We start from the raw sequence: 16,588 nt of genomic DNA on the forward strand, positions 1-16,588 counted from the left end.
ATCCCACCGCTGCCACCAGTTGTAGAGGGCCGCCACGTCGAAGACACCAAGGTTTCAGGTGAACTATATTTCATGACCGCCCATCGCCAACACCGCGCCTGAACTCCTCGTGGACGCTGACGGGAAAAGAACGAAACCTCGGAAATGCACGGACTAGACCTCGAACTAAACAGCGGAAACCGACAGAACAGAGACTTAAATTAGGAATACAAAATGAATACGAAAATAGCATGGATTGACTAACACTAAATTAGTCCTCAAGATAATAGCAAGCTAAGCGACCCAACAAACGAGAAACGAGCACTAAATCAAACTAGACATGTAAACGATATACCGACGTAAACGATATATACACGCTTCAGGCTCAAAACATGTGCTGGAGCCCTCTTCACACCCATTCGGAAACGTCGCCTACACGCATCGATGCATGCGGCGTAAGCGTAAACCGGTTAGAAGCCACGTTCGTACGAGCATACTAGTTACCTGCGACTCAATCACTGCAAACTCAAGCTCACTACGAACTCAAAGTCATTGCAAACTCACTGCGAACTGAACAGCTTTACGCCAATGTCCACGTCAGCGCAGTGCGCATATCAGTTCATAACATATCAGTTCACAACATATCAGTTCACAACATGTATTACACACGTCAGCCCGCTATCAGAACTGCCCTTATCTTCTTAAAACTTAAGTTGCGATCAGCATCATCGGTTCACGATGAAAAGGGGAGGAGCCGTGGTCAGTGCGGGTGCGACGGTTTAGCAAGCTCGAACCATCGGCCTTGTAACGCCGCATGGAAGCAGTGCGAGGTAAAATGTCGCGTTTTGCCCCTCCCTCTCCAAAAAACGTAATCGCCGAGCGCACAATTTTAACCGAAAATGTCGTGAGAATACCAAATGGTAGCCGGCCGAATCACGTCATCATATGTGCAGTTTCTTCAGGTTCTCGCCGCCATGGACTGATATGGTCCGTTGCCGCGTAGTTGTCCCAACTACGGCCAGTCCAACCAAGTTATAAAGAGTCTAAACGATCAGTGTAGGTTCAAGAAATGATTTTCGGAGACGCACAGTCATTGTGACAAAAACGATGTTTGCTCATAATCGGAAATGTGCTTCTCCTGTCTTTGAAAGAAAAGGCAACATTTCATATAGCTATTCGAGCCACATAATTTTCTCCGTGCGTTTGGTGGCTCTTAACAGTGAGCAAAGATCATAGACATCATCACGAGCGCGTGTGCCCCGGACTTTTGGATGAGGAGGGCGGCTGGCCCCCTGCTCCTCGCCGTCCCTCCGCCTCAGCGCCTCTCCGGTACGAGCTTGTACGGTTTGGGACTGCGAAGGACCGTACCTTTTGGATCTTCCCCCAGGTCGTGTGTGAACCCCTCTGGCCAGCGGAAGGTAAACTTCTGCATGAAGCAGGTGACAAAGAGGAACAGCTCAGCCCGCGCCATACTCTCGCCCACACACTGTCGCTTGCCCACTGAGAACGGCATGACGTTCTTGTCCGGCTTGAACTTGCCGTCGGCGTCCAGGAAACGCTCGGGCCGGAACTGCAGCGGCTCGGGGAACAGCCGCTCGCTGTGGTGCACGCTTTGCACGTTAGCGATGACCTGGACACCGGCCGGCAGTAGGTGTTGGCCAACTTGGACGGGCGCCACCGTCTGGTGCATCAGCAGCAGGGGTGCGATGTCCGCCAATCGCTGAGTCTCCAGCAGCACGGCCTCGACGTACGGAAGACGCGACCTGTCCGAGAGGGACGGCAGCCGCTGCCGGCCCACCTGGCCGTCCAGCTCGGCCTGCAGACGCCGCTGCACCTCTGGGCGGCTGCACAGGAAGCAAAAGGCCCAGCGCAGCGTCTTAGCTGTTGTGTCGTTGCCGGCGAAAATCATATCCATCACCGACATGAGGAGGTGCCAATCGGTCAGCAGGTCCGGTCGTTGCCTCTGCTCTCGAAGCATGGCCTCCATGTAGTCGCGAGGCTCACTGAGCGTATCAAGATCTTCCCGATGTTTCTTGATGGAGGGCATGAACACATCATCCACTACACTTTCAAATTGCTTTTCAATCTTTGTCTTATTGAAAACAAAACTTGGTAGCACGTCGCTAAGCCATGGGGCGACATCAAGAATTGCCATGCGCTGGGCAACCTGGACAACTTGTGAACGTGTAGTGATGGCGTTCAGGACCTTGGTGTCGGCGAGGCTCAGCTCCTCCGACGCGACCAGCTTCCAGAGAATGTTGACCACGGCGACGTTCAAAGACGTGTCAAAGGCAAGTTCAGAGCCGCAATTCGGCGCCAAAATCTCGTCCATGTAACTGGTGATCTGATAGTGCATATACTCTTCCAGTTTGGACTTGCCCATGCCCAAGTTGCGCAGGTGATGAAGCGTCAGACGCCTGGATTCCTGCCATAGCTCACCCTGGGAAGAGAGTAGTCCTGTTCCATTCACAATAAATTGAAATATTTGAGTGTCGGGTCGACCGCTTAGCTCATGTCGACTGAAGGCCTCTCGGATTAAGTCGGGATCGCTGATCACAATCTGGTGCATGACGCCAATCTTGACATGATAGATGGCACCATACATCTTGGCCCATTCGGCATAGGTGTGGTGGACGTGTTTCAAGTCCATGGAGAAGAGGTTTCCCACCCATGGCATGAGTGGTGGACCTGTAAATAAGAACAACGGTTTGTCTCAAAGCGCGAAAATCACAAATCGGGTATTACGTTGGTTCAATAGTCCATTTTTTATTTGGTCGACTACGCAATGAACCCTCATGTTAATTGGCCCACCTCACCTTTGTTTGACTATGCTCTCACCTTTGGTGCGATATTACTGAGGTAAGTAGTGAGCAAATCTTGATATATTTGGATGGCGAGCATCCTGATAGCCCCAGAACACTGGTGTGCGAACTAGGGTTGCATCTTTTGGGCCAAACGCACCGCAAAGCGTGGATTAGTACCCCTCGTATAGGTGATCAAATTTACCCCCCCCGAAGCATTTTCCAGAATGATTTCCGAATGTCGCAGCGTAAACACGTTCAATATTGCGTAGCTGTACAAGATTAAAGAGAAAATCGTTTGGTGCCAAAAGCGTAGATTCATGTTGTAAGGTCACTGACTTGCAGCAGGTCAAAGTTAGCCCATGGGTTCAGCGAATACAGTTTCTAGAGAATCGTTCATTGGATGAAACAGCGGAGTGTTAGGCAAAGCCCTGCATCTATGAGATAGTTTTCAGGTGGCACAACAATTGATTTGACAAATTCCATCGACTTAGGGCCAAGAATGAGCGTCAGACCAAGGTCAAAACCGACCTGTTTTTACTCTGGAACTTCTTCAATGAACTAGCTTCTCGTGCTCATTTTGAATTTATTTATTGCATTTTGCGCATTACACACCTTCCAAGGGGATAACAGTTCATTGACATAAAATGACACAGGTCAACATATTTTAGAAACATGCTTCCTAGTGTAATCATTGGCGATTATTCCGCTGCAAAATTCAACGCAATGTCGCATGATTTTTATCAATATGTCCTTCTAAAGATCAAGAAAGGTCACTGACCTTAAATGGGCAACAGTGTTTGGGGGCGCTTTGGACACAAATGGAGATTTTGACGTTATTTGACCAGGAATCTTAAATTTTGGCGCAAAGGAATTCACGTACCTGTGAACACTCTATAAATTTGGTGTCTAACTCTTGTAGTTTTCAAACTCTTAGGGGAATCCAATTGACTCCCACCCAAGCAATGCGTATTCAACCGATCGTCCAGTCGCGTTTTAAGCGCTTGTAATGGTTTTGCGTGTTTAACTGGCAGACTTGCGGGTTCTGACGGGTTGTCGGAAATACAGACGAAGCCTTCCAGCCTGCTAGCCTGACCACGTTCAACTCTCAAGAAGCTGCGCGCGTTTACCCGGGCGATCAGCTAGACTTGGTGATCCTATACGGGTAAAAAATCACACAGAAATTGTTGCATTTTCTTCTATTTATTGTGTTTAAGAAACAGATCGTGCTGCCAAACACAACACGCACATCAACTAATCATATCTTTATTTTTACAGAAAGAAAAGGCCCTCAAACCTTCGTATGGAGCCGCTTTGAACGTACATGACTCTTTGGCAGCAAAATGCAATTATCGTTCATTTAAGGTCACACATGTTTTCTCTTTAGAGGTTCGTAATGATTGGAATCATGCGATTTTTTTTATATTCGTACATTTGGCTAAACGTCAAGTATTGCGTTCCACGGTGCATTCATGAGAAAAATGTCGGTCTGAGTTATTTTAGGTCAGCAACAGTGTACTGGAATTGCCGACTTTGGGTGTAAAGCAACACCCTATGAGGAGGAATTTTTCGCTCCTTTTCACCATATTTTATGTGAATTTTTCACTCTTGCTTGACATTGTCTAATCACACATTCCAAACCACTATTTCCATTTCCGAGGTTTTCAGATGTCATCCAAAACCGAGCTCACTTGAAACCACCAAGGATAAACGAGGCTCCGCAGAACCTGGACACCAATGGCTATGTCCTGCCTCACCTACACCTGAATCATGTCTATGTATGCACAGAGCAAGGGCGCCAGGTACCTCCAAGCACAAGAACCCCAGGGACCCCAGCCGCTTGCACGCATTAAGTTTGGTTTGTTTACAAAATGCATCACAATCTGCAGCTGTGTCCCAAATGCAAGGCTTTCACGCATCCCTTATTCTTTGGTCTCACCACCACACCACGAAAGCAGAGCCTGATGCAAACACCAGCAAGGCCTCGTAGAGAATTTTACGCCCCGTATTTATTTTCTCCCGAGGAAACTTGACCACTAAATTGCATCACTCTCGAAGTGCATGAGTGAAAAGTTCAAGAAATGCCTTATAACTTGAACTTAGAAGATGAATACCACCATTTGAGCACTTATATTAGCATATTTGAAGTCAAGTCAGCTGATTGCAAAATTTTGCGAAAAAGTGCCAGTTTTTATATTTATTTAGCTACTTTTGTTTTTCTTGGTATCATACCAATGTCATACCACTTTATGCTTTCTTCCTTTTCGATTGACTTTAGAGGTACCATCTGCTAATTAAAATTTTGACCAATTTCTCTGCAAGATGCTCCAACTGCAAACTTGCACCCAACATGCACCCAAGCGTGAACAATTCACAGGGAATGAAGGAGACAATTTGAAGCACGGAACTTATTTGTATCACCATTCTTGCCCTCTTAAACGTTCGGTTAACCGTTTTCTTGCCTCATGGCGGTGCTCAATAATAAATCCAAGCCTTTCGAGTGTCTGACTCACCAGGCTACCTAGCAGGGCATTAGCATTATAATAATTGCTGCCATATGGAGCCTTGGGACAGACCTGACGCAGCTAATACAGAAGTGTTTGATGGCGAAATTCTGCCCTCTGGAGATGTTTGTCATGCGCATCTGTTACTTGCTTCGCACTTTAACCTCGAAGGTTGGTGGGCATGATAGATATTTATATTTGGGGGGGGGGGGGTGACTCGGATGACTCTGCCTGCCAGCAGACCATACAAAAGGTACTGAATTTTGGTTTTTGGGGGAGGAGAAAGAGGCCGGTAAGTCTCCTGTGGACCAAGTAATTGCTTACCTTACCTGCTTTCAACACATGATTGGTAACTACAGTTAGCCATTTTCTGCTTAAATGCAACGAGTTTTGCCATAAGACAAATCATGATGCCACGAGGCATGCAGTGGGCTTATTCTGTTCCATATTCTTGGTTATTTGCCCCCAAATTTTCTTGAAGTGGCCCCTCATGGCTGCTTTAACCAGATGTTCTCTATAGTTGTCATAGTTTGCTGACTGGCAAATGACTGTACTGTATATATGCACTATTTTTTAACACAGGGATACTCTAAGCTGCATAGTGATTATAATATGAGTTAAATATTGTTACGTAACAAATAGTCAGACCACCCCATTTAAAAGATAAAGCCAACATCTCAAACTTTGTCATCAAATATGAAAAACAAGTCCAAATGGATCAAAGGCATGAAAAGGCAAGCAACAATAAGCAGGCCTGCAGATGCAGCAGCCGCAGGCCTACAGATGAAAAGGCAAGCAGCAATACAGGTATGGTCATCTAAAATTTATGTTATTTTTGGAGAAGAGAGCATATTGTGGAGCATACCCATTGTGGAGCATACCCATACCCCTTGACATAGGCTATCCATGACAATCAAACTAAGTTGTTCAAAGTGATTTAAAGTGTTTTGATTTGTGTGTTGTCAACATTGTCTGATGTCAACAAGCATGCACGAATGAACTGAATAAAAATGCAAGTTGAAACGAGCCAAAAACTAGCTTTAAATATCATGTTTTTATCACAAGTGCTGCTGTCAACAGACAGGTGAGTTGAGATGATGTTCATCATATGGGCTACTCTAAGTTAGGTTAAGTTGGTCAGGTGCATGGCAAGTGACAATAGGCATCGTGCAAGAATCATTGACTTACAACTGCTGCTGTGATACAGACAGGTCATACAGGATGACATGATGTAAGGCCTCTTTAGGTTAGGCATAGACCACTTTCATGGAGATAAGCATTGGTATTTTGTCAGAAACAGTGACAAAATATTTGTTTTCCCCGACTCCACCTTAACAGAAGCCAGAAGTATGTTCATTGTGTTTGACTTGATGCTGGGCTGATGTGTAGGAGTCCAATGGTTTTTGGTTGAGTACTTTATGCTTGTTGAATTTTTCGTTGTTATATTGTTATTGAATTTGCTTTGCTTTGCTTTGTTTTGTTTTAAAAGTGCTGTGGAAGGGAATTGGAAACTGCAGCATCAAATTATTGGTGTTAATAATTTGTTATGCTCATAATACTGTCATGAAGGTACCATGCTTTAACACGCGCCCGGTTAGCCGGCTAGATACCCTTCGCTCGGGTGGGGCGGGGGGGAATTTGAACCCCCCTCTGAGATCTCGGGAACTAAGAAAGCTAGAGGCACCAAATTTACAGGGTGTCTTGACCTATACGTGAACTCACTTAGGTTTGGGTTCAGATAGTCATTGTGTTTGACTTGGTGATGGGCTGATGTGTAGCAGTCCAATGTTTTTTTGTTTGAGTGTTTTATGCTTGTTGATTTTTCTGCTGTTATATTGTTATGGAATTCCTTTGCTTTGTTTTGTTTTAAAAGTGCTGTTAAGGGAATTGCAAACTGCAGCATCAAATTTTTGGTGTTAGTAATTTGTTATGCTCATAGTACTGTCATGAAATTACTATGCTTTAACACGCGCCCGATTGGCCGGCTAGATACCCTTCGCTCGGGTGCGGGGGTCAATTTGAGCCCCCCTCTGAGATCTCGGGAACTAAGAAATCCAGAGGCACCAAATTTACAGGGTGTCTTGACCTATGTGTGAACTCACTAAGGTTAAGGTTTCAGCTTCCTAGGTCATGACCTTCAGGTCAAATAAAGTTAAACAAGGTCAAATTCCAGGTTGGTCTCCAAAGCGCCCCCAGAACCTGGGCAACTGTCTCTAAGGAAAAGTTCACAAGCCCATTTGAGGCCATTGACCTTGTTTGACCCTTTGAAGGTCATGGTGACCAAAATGACACAAGACTGCTCTGCATTTTGCATTTGAATAAGCGACAAAGGTTACGCTCTGCAGCATGTTCCTAAAACAAAACGTTCGACCCGGTGGTCTTAGGTCAATGGCCTGTTCTGACCTCTAAGAAGCCAATTGAAGATGTAGAATGCGGTTCCTGCTTTCAATAAATTCGAAATGAGAGCCTACAACTATCCCATATAGCGGACTCTAGAGTAAGTAATAAATCAGGTTGATTTTTTCCTTGGCTTGACCATCATACCTGACCTTAGGTCAATGCAGTTTGCTCATTCAATGTTTTTGTGGTGCCTAAAAAAGCATCTCAGAGATGTACGTCTTCGTCAAACACACCTGTTGTTTCAGATTGAACGATTCTCTAGAAACTGCCTTCGCTGAAACCATGGGCTGATTTTGACCTGTCGTAGGCCGGCGACCTTACAAGGTACGTCTAAAATTTGTATGTCAAACGATCCGCTGTGTAATTTCCTACAGTGCGCAAAATTTGGTGCGGCTACGCCGCGTCGTTCAGAAACCATTTGGGAAAAGCCCTCGGGGGTTCAATTTACCCCCCCCCCCAATCCCCCACCCAAGCGCGTGTTAATGTATTCTGTTTCACTTTAAGGGCCTAAGATGTTAAAAAACGAAATGGTTTTGTCAGGTTCCTGATATTACGTCCATGTCAACTTGAAGTAGATGTCTTTGCTTTTGCTCAAGCACCAGTCACGAGCCGACAAATTCCTTTTTTTTAATTGATTTTTTCACTCTCGCATGGTCCTTATGCGACGGAATTTTTCACTCTCACCCCAGTTCAAAACAGTGTCCTAAAACTGCCGACTTTGGGTGTAAAGCAACACCCTATGAGGAGGAATTTTTCACTCCTTTTCCCCATATTTTATGTGAATTTTTCACTCCAGGGACACCTATGGCTATGTCCTGCCTAACTTACATCTGAATCATGTCTATCTGTGCACAGAGCAAGAGCGCCAGGTACCGCCAAGCCCAAGTACCCCAGCGACCCCAGCCGCTTGCACGCATTAAGTTTGGTTTGTTTACGAAATGTATCACAATCGGCAGCTGTGCACCAAATGCAAGGTTCTCACGCATCCCCTATTTTTTTTTTTTTTTGTCTCACCGCCACACCACGGAAACAGAGCCTGGTGCAAACACCAGCAAGGCCTGGTAGCGAATTTTACTCCACGTACTTCTTTTTCCCGAGGAAACTTGACCACTAAGTGCATCACTCCCGAAATACGTGAGTGAAAAGTTCAAGAAATGTTTTTTAAATTATGCTTACAAGATAAAATTTTGCGAAAAAGTACCAGTCTTTATATTTATTTACCTACCCTTGTTTTTATTGATATCATACCAGTGTGATACCACTTTGTTCTTTCTTCCTTTTCGATTGCCTTTAGAGATACCATCTGCTGCTTAAAATGTTGACCAATTTCTCTGCAAGATGCTTCAACTGCAAGCTTGTGTGCTGGTGTGCAACTGTGTGCTTTGAGCGACGCAGGACTGAATGTGCGAGCGTTCGTGGCCAATGGGCTCCAAGCCAACCTGTCCATGTTCGGCCACTTGGGTGTTCAGAACCTGCAGCCAAAGCAACTTTAGCTTCCCATCGTTCCTTACTACTTCCTGCATCCTGCAACCAAGCAGAAGGTGTATGTTCTGCTGGATGTGGTACACATGCTGAAACTGCTACGAAATCTCCTTGGTGAATACAAGAGCCTGCAACTGGATGGCGAAGAGGTATCCTGGAGGTATGTTGAGGTAAGAGTATGTCAAATTTAGTAGTAACAGTAATCATAAATAATTTAATAGCAATTCAGCCCCAGCAAAACCAAGCATAACACTACAAGACTACTTTTTACTTAAGTATCACTGCCTTTTTGCACACATCTATCCCATCATCTGTGTAGTTCGCGTCTAGCTGCATGGGTAGAGATTTGAGAGACTTAACTTAATCTGAGAGGACGGCGACACTCTTACACTAATGACTGAACCTGTTCAACCCGTTTTCAGTATTCTGCAGCCAAGGTAACATATCCATTGTGGATACCTTCACAGGCGCCGTAAGACTTGCGGCACAGCGAGGGTATCCGGGTGGCCAACAAACTTTCTCGCCTGCACGCCCAGAACGAAAAAAAGAAAATTAAACTTGCTGGCCGGCTGTTCAGCAGCTCGGTAGGCAAAGCTGTGCTGTACCTAGAAGAGTCGGGACACCATGAGTTCATCGGAGCGGGGGCAGCGGCGCGCTTCATCCTGCTTGTTGATCAGACATTCGACTGCCTCAACAGCAGCAACCCCTACGGTATAGACTTCAAGACTCCTGTAGCTGCCGACAACTTGACGTGAGTTGAATTAATTAGCATTAAGAACAACCTGAAAAATCCAGTGTGTGTTTTTTTCCCGTAAGGAAATGTAATAGCATTGCCAAATACCAGCTATCACATAAACGGCATCAACAAACATGCTAGTGAAATGTTCTTTGAAAATGGCGTTGGCATATGGCGTGATGTGCTTTTGTGTTTGATCGTACGTTATGCCCATAGGCAGATCAAGCTATGGTAGCAAAATGTCCCACAGTGAAATGTGGGCCAAAAGTAAGCCTTTTCTCCCTGCAGCTGGCCACGTATGTCATATGCTCCCCCACCCCCACCCCATCCTCCTCAATCACCAGGCGAAACTGGCCATTCAGGTATGGATGGTCAACCCCCCCCCCCCCCCCCCCCCCCCCGGTCGCCGATCAAGAACGCGTGAACTGTCCGCTCCCCTGCAAACAAAATGTAACGACTGGGCGACCTCTCGTTGTCAGCAATTCATTTTGAACATTATATTGTGAGGGCAGTTTGTGGCCAAACAATTGCCTAAGTAAAGGCTATAGATGTCTCTGTTATTTATTTTTTAGTGTGCTGACTGATTATTACTTCCGCTAGGCTCCGACATGAGTTTCTGGCCGACTTCAGTTCCATGCTGTTCCGGCTACAGACAGCATCAGGCGAAACGGTACTGCAGACGCGACGGCTCACCCCGGCCCTGGGTCTCTGTCTCGCGACGCAGACCGCCATGGACGTCAGTGAGGCCCTGCTTGAGGAGGGGTTCGTGTATGTGCTGTCATACAAACGTCCCAAGACCATCTAGAGCTGCTGTTCGGCCGGATCCGACGTATGGGCGGCTTCAACAACAACCCAAACGTGGCCCAACTGCGAGATGTCATGCGCAGACTTATACTGCACAACTTCATATCGCCATCTGCCACCGGGAGCTGCATGTCACGGGATGACGGTGACGACGATCTGCTCCAGATCCGTCGTCCAAAACGGCAGCGGCCGACGCTCAACGAGAGTGACCCCATGCTGGCGGTCGTGCAACACTTCCTCATCACGGAGGACGCCGGCTGGGAGTTCGTTGACAACTGTGTTGGCTACATCTCCGGCTATGTGTGCCGCAAGCTAGTGGAAACGAGCGCGATCGGGTGTGGTGAGTGCATTGGTGCGCTTCTGTGCAACGAGGACGACCCTCCGTCGCGTGAAGTGATGGGTCTCGTAAAAGTGCGGGACAACGGCGGGCTGCTCATTCTGTCGGCGTCGACGTACGCGATCGTTACAGCAGCTGTGCGGCATTTGACCGCTTTGCGTAAGTGTGGTAAGATGAACCGGGCTAAACTGTCGCTGATCATCCAGTGCAGCGTCCTGGCGCAATTAATAGCTGAACGCAGCCACGAACTGTTCCCTGGTGTGCAAGACCACATGTTCGAGCCGCGAGCGGATGAGTGCCATGCTGTGGTATTGGTAAAACAGATCGTGGCCAGGTATCTGCGTGTCCGCCTCCATGCCTACGGACAAAATGCTGCAGTGAGTGGAATGCTCAGTACCCATGTGAGGCACAACCTGTACAAGCAGGTGCTCTTTGCACACCAGTAGTCAAATACATCAGTAAATACCTGTGCTGGTGACCGCAAGCAGATTTACCAGTTACGTGGTTTTGGGGCTGTAAGGTGCGTGGCATGCAAACCCTGTACGTTTACATTGTTAGTATTACTGTGTAGATACTCTGAACAACATGATGTACTATAAATAGTTTTGGGGCTGTAAGGTGTGTCGGAGTGTAAGTCCTGTGCATTAACGTTGTCAATAGTACGGTGTACATACTCTGAATAACATGATATACTATGCACATATTTCGGTGCCTACACAGCTCGCAGGAATACCGAACCGACGGTGCTGGACATAGCTTATTTTCTTGTAACGTACCAAATCGAGACATGAGCTCTGGTCTTATCTGAGTGTGGATGGGGACAGACCTATTACCTCACGCAGATGGAGAGCATACACGCGGTCCATACAAAGGGATAGTCAACCATAGCCTTAACTCCAGCAACCCACCGGAACAGTTACTTCGCCCATAAACAACGACGTAAGAATGTCCTCCGTCTCCCAACAGGCTGATGCAAATGATGACATTGGCGTGATTCGAAGTGCCGCCTGTGAAAAGATTCGCGCTTTCCAACGATTTTGGGATGTCGATCCGACCTGAGAGGACCACAACCGTCGAATACATTTAAAGCTGGATACAGTTGGCTAACATTCACGACAATTATCTTGCTCGGCATTGCTTCTGACTATCTCAATTCGAAGCCACAAGCCAGGAGAGGGTAATACGACTGGCCCGGTCCCTCTGCTCGCTGGAATGCTGCAAAGGACCACATCCGAAACAACTGTTTCCAGCGTTATCGTCATGGCATCTTTTCTGTGTTAGAGGGACCATCTATTTTCTTCTGAAACCAGATATTACCCTGCCTCCCCCCCTACCTCCCTCCCCCCCCCCTTCCCCCCCCCCCCCCACCCCCAACCTCCCCCCTACTTCTGCTACGACGCAAAATCGCAAAATCAGTATGCATAGATCAGTCTGTCAAGCCGCTACCCATGCCCTCAGAGCAAATTTTGCTGTGCTGTATTGCGTAAAATTGATGCCTTAAACAGCCTCCGGAATTTTCAAAGCCATCGCTCCCATCATTTCCTAATCACACGGCTCCGAACGTCGGCCATCCGCCATAGGATTGCCATTGCGAAACTAACTCTTGTCCCTCTCCGCGTGGTGGCGATAGTGTCGCAAGACAGGAATAACCGGCTGGTCGCCGCGCCAGAGAGAGTAGGCTGTCTAGACTTGTAAGCGTCAATGATCCAACCAGCCACCTGGGCGCTATTGAAATGCATTGCAGGCGCATAGCAATTATACGCAAGGATATTAAGAAATCAATGCACGTATCTTAATGAACCTCTGTGCAAATAAGTTATTAGTTTACGCCTTCGCTAAGACGGGGGAGTTTAGAGTTGGCAGGTTTAAAACAGAGTTTAAACAGAGTTAGGACGTATTTGAAGAAAATCAATGCTCTTCAGAGATGCCTGTTTCTTGTGCGTGATGGCGTCTAAACGCGACGCTGACGTCGATGCAAACCTGACACATATTTCACCTGGCACCCGTGGACCGCACGTTTACTCACCGTGTGGGCTCCACGCCGGTCGCGTGGTTGACCTCCAGGCCCACAGCAGCACAGCTAAAAGGACTATCACCAGCCAGAGGTACATCTCCCCGAGCGCATCTGGCGCTTTGTCTCTTGCACGGTTCAAACAGCCGACTGCGTAGCCGGACTATCGTCAACCTCGGCCCCGCCTGGTGACCTTGAAATCGCTGCAGCCGGAGCGACTGTAATCCGGCCGTACAGCACATATGTTGCGTATATGCGTATCCTAGCAACCGTTGCCAGCGGTGTTAGAAATAGTGCTGACCAAAATGGCCCAGCCATTGATGTTCTGGCAAAATGTTTTATCATACTAAATATCACAGGCTACGAGAAATGATTTATATAATCATTTTGTATGTACATTTATATTTGCTGTAGCTCGACAACTAGCTTTCAAAAACAACGAGAAACACGGTTTTGGAGCAGGAAAGCTAAGGCCACTAAAACCTACATTGTCGAGCATACGTTGAATGAAGGCGATGAAAATGCAGCGAAACTTCCTCGAGTATTTTGTGTTTGCTTCTTTCTATCATGTCTATGCCTTCTTCTTTGTAAGTAGTTTGGACGTCAACAGAGCTGTCCAATGGTCACAAGATCGCCACGTGGTCCAGGGGCTTAAGATCGCATTTCGTCGAGGGCCTCGACTTCTCGGGCCGCGGACAAATCGCAGCTGAGCGAACGATCTTACGCCCCGCCCCTTCTCCTTCTCCCACTTCCACCTTACTCTGCCGCAAAGACGTGGATCCCTACAAAATAGCACGTCATGCTGATGAAAATCCCGTGGAATGCAGGCCTACTTGAATAATTTTGGACTAAGCAATATCTTTGATCTCATTTCCAATTTCTGAATCCCTTTTGCCACTCAGTCCACAGATACCAAAGGAAAACATAAAGGCATAGGCACCGAAATGTACTCTTATTAATGTACCTAAGCTACCCACATAGGGAGAGAATGGGCATGTAATGTAACAATAAGAGGAACGGGCATTTATACCCAGATCTAGACCCAGTCGCGTTCATTTAATACATTCAATCCTCGTGTTGTTTACCGGATCCCAGGCTGGTCAATCCTGTACTCCGTGCTTTCCTCAACAAAGTTGGCAAAACTAGAGCTCTGATGGCAATCCATAACCACTAAAAATTATTAGTCATTGCACACGTTCCTGGATATCCCTTCTGAAATCAACGGGAATTAAAGCATGTTAATTATACAGATGCCTACATTGCTAGTTTATTCCATGTCGTAACTTGTAAAAAGAACCACGTAGAACCGAAACCCCGGATGATCCCACGATAAAGCCCAATGCACGGGACCCGAACTGGAGCAGACAGGTCTCGCGCTAGATCAACTGACACCTCCTATCATTTCTAGGAACCCCGTCTGCTGTACTATTTTAATGGCATAGCCTTTAAATGAGATGGTGCACTGTACCGGACGTCATTGACTTCTTATGGCAATGGTACAGTGGTCCTGGTACAATAATCCTGGCTAAACACTCGAAAACCTACAAAATGTGGACGGTGATATGAACGAGATCATCAGCTTCACACCCGAAATGAATGAATTTTTCACTCCCGGACAGTCTTTTTGCGACGGAGTTTTTCGTTCCCAACCTAGTTCAAAAGTGATTCTAGCTCACTGTTTCAAAGCCACCTTTACATTGATGATGTCATTAAAACGTTATACGATCACCGTGATATTACAGCATGTTTTCTGCTTATGGTCAAAAACAGCATGACCACTGATACATCGCAAAAGTGATAATGCGGCACATATGATACAATCCGCGGCAAGTGATTGGCTGTTAGTAAGATTGCGCTGTTGAATGCGTGTCGCGAACGTAAGCGTGACCACTTTCGGGTTGTGCGGCACCCGTCGTCAACGGGGCGTTTTTCCTTATATCTAGGCCACGGTCCAAGGTTATAAAAAAGAACGTCAGTTTGAACAAAATACGGCACCGAAAAAAAAATGGCGCGCTCCCGAAAGTTGGGAAAAGAAGACGAACACTCTGTTTTTCTCCCACTGGCGTTTTTTCTTCTTCTACTCACGTATTTCTTACAGACAGCTCGGTTGCCGCAATTTGCAACGGAACAAAGAATCTCGCACGGGCTTATGGGCTAGCTAGGCATTGTAAAATTGGGGAAACATTACAGCTGTTTCCTGCATATATTTTGCTAAATATTCCACACATATTGCACGACAAATTTAGACCTTGGACAACAAATTGTGTCTCTAAAGTACATCTTTTTGAGCTGCATTGCCATGAACCCCCGTTGGGACTTGGTTTGGAAGGGAGCTCACAGTAAAATGCGGTGTTACGACCGGAAACCTATGCGGAAATTATGAGAAAACATGTGATTTGATAGTCCCGCGAGCTGTGCAAGCATCAAAACACACTTATTTTACAAAAAAGTGTGAACCACGGGCTTGAGATGGGTGTGATTACTGGTGGTGCGTGCCAGTAGCTTGTATGGATCTTGATGTAATGGGGAGTGTGCGTGCGAGATTTTTATTTTTGAGAGAAAACGTTGTTTGGTATTCTCTAAGCCTACTGACCCCCAATAAAATGTGATATATCGATACCCGCCTCTATCTTTATGTTTGTGCTTAAACGGGACAAGGTAGTGATGCTCGTGAACTGAAAGAAACACTAGCGCCTATGTTGTAGGGGTGTACAAAGGCAATTCCCTACTCGAATATGATCTTGCCAACATTTTGAACCTATTGAAGCATTACAGCATGTACTTTTCCACTGGTTCCGGGGCCTCAGCAGGTCGCGTAGAGGTTCGGTTGTCCTGGCTGTGTCCGTCGAGAACGCTCCGAGCTGGTTAACCTGTCCCATGAAGCTCCTGAAGTCTGTGAGGTCTTCTGGAACGGGGAAGTCAGCGATAGCCCGCACTTTACCCTGGTCTGCTTTGTAGCCGTCAGGACTGATGACGTAGCAGCAGAAGTCCAGCGCCTGAGCGGCGAACGTCACCTTCGCCGGGTTCAGGGTGATGCCATGGCTGTCGCATTGCTGAAGAATCTGGGTCACGTGCAGAAGGTGGGTCGAATAGTCGTCATCGTAGGCCAGGATGTCGTCGACTACCTTGTTCGTCTTCGGCAGGCCCGCAAGTGCTGCGTCTCCACGCCGTCCATACTCGTCTCCGGACGAGCAGAGGCCCATGACGGCGCTTTTGAACTTGTAGCGTCCTCAGGGTGTTATAAAACACGTCAGGTCCTGGTCTTCCTCTGCGATCGGGATCTGGAAGTACCCTGACTTCGCTTCCAACTTTGTGAAGTACCGGCTCCCTTGCTCGATTCCGGTGACGACATCGTGAGGCGTGGTGACTGGATGCGCTCCACGTCAAACGTAGAGATTGAATCTGGTCAGATCCACGCACATGCGCACGGAGGTCTTGCCGTGGCTTCGGTCCGTGGACGGCTTCGGCACTGGGACCATCGGGTGGCACCACCCAGTCGGGTGTGCCACGGGCGTGATGACGTCTTGCGCGATC

General features: G+C 47.1%; 1 protein-coding gene across 1 annotated transcript; it reads right to left on the minus strand.

Moving 5' to 3' along the window:
- Nucleotides 1-87: 87 nt before the first annotated feature.
- LOC119101087 (cytochrome P450 2J6-like) lies at nt 88-16,257 on the minus strand. Its single transcript, XM_037224349.1, has 3 exons — nt 15,837-16,257; nt 13,070-13,204; nt 88-2,667 (listed from the first exon to the last, which is right to left on the minus strand). The coding sequence occupies exons 1-3, from the start codon at nt 16,255-16,257 to the stop codon at nt 1,295-1,297; spliced, it is 1,929 nt and encodes a 642-aa protein (XP_037080244.1). The 3' UTR covers nt 88-1,294.
- Nucleotides 16,258-16,588: the final 331 nt, after the last annotated feature.

The sequence above is a fragment of the Pollicipes pollicipes genome, unplaced genomic scaffold (genome assembly GCF_011947565.3).
Source record: "Pollicipes pollicipes isolate AB1234 unplaced genomic scaffold, Ppol_2.1 Scaffold_2555;HRSCAF=2994_pilon_pilon_pilon, whole genome shotgun sequence".
Taxonomy (NCBI): domain Eukaryota; kingdom Metazoa; phylum Arthropoda; class Thecostraca; order Pollicipedomorpha; family Pollicipedidae; genus Pollicipes; species Pollicipes pollicipes.

Bases quoted from the DNA above. Each gene is read 5' to 3' on its own strand.
- LOC119101087 (XM_037224349.1), bottom strand. From the start codon at position 16,257: ATGGGCCTCTGCTCGTCCGGAGACGAGTATGGACGGCGTGGAGACGCA. The intron at 13,205-15,836 runs GTACATGCTGTA...CCGGCTACGCAG, and splicing joins GCCCCGGAACCAGTGGAAAA to TCGGCTGTTTGAACCGTGCA. The intron at 2,668-13,069 runs GTGAGTAAACGT...TCTTATTTACAG, and splicing joins ACCGGCGTGGAGCCCACACG to GTCCACCACTCATGCCATGG.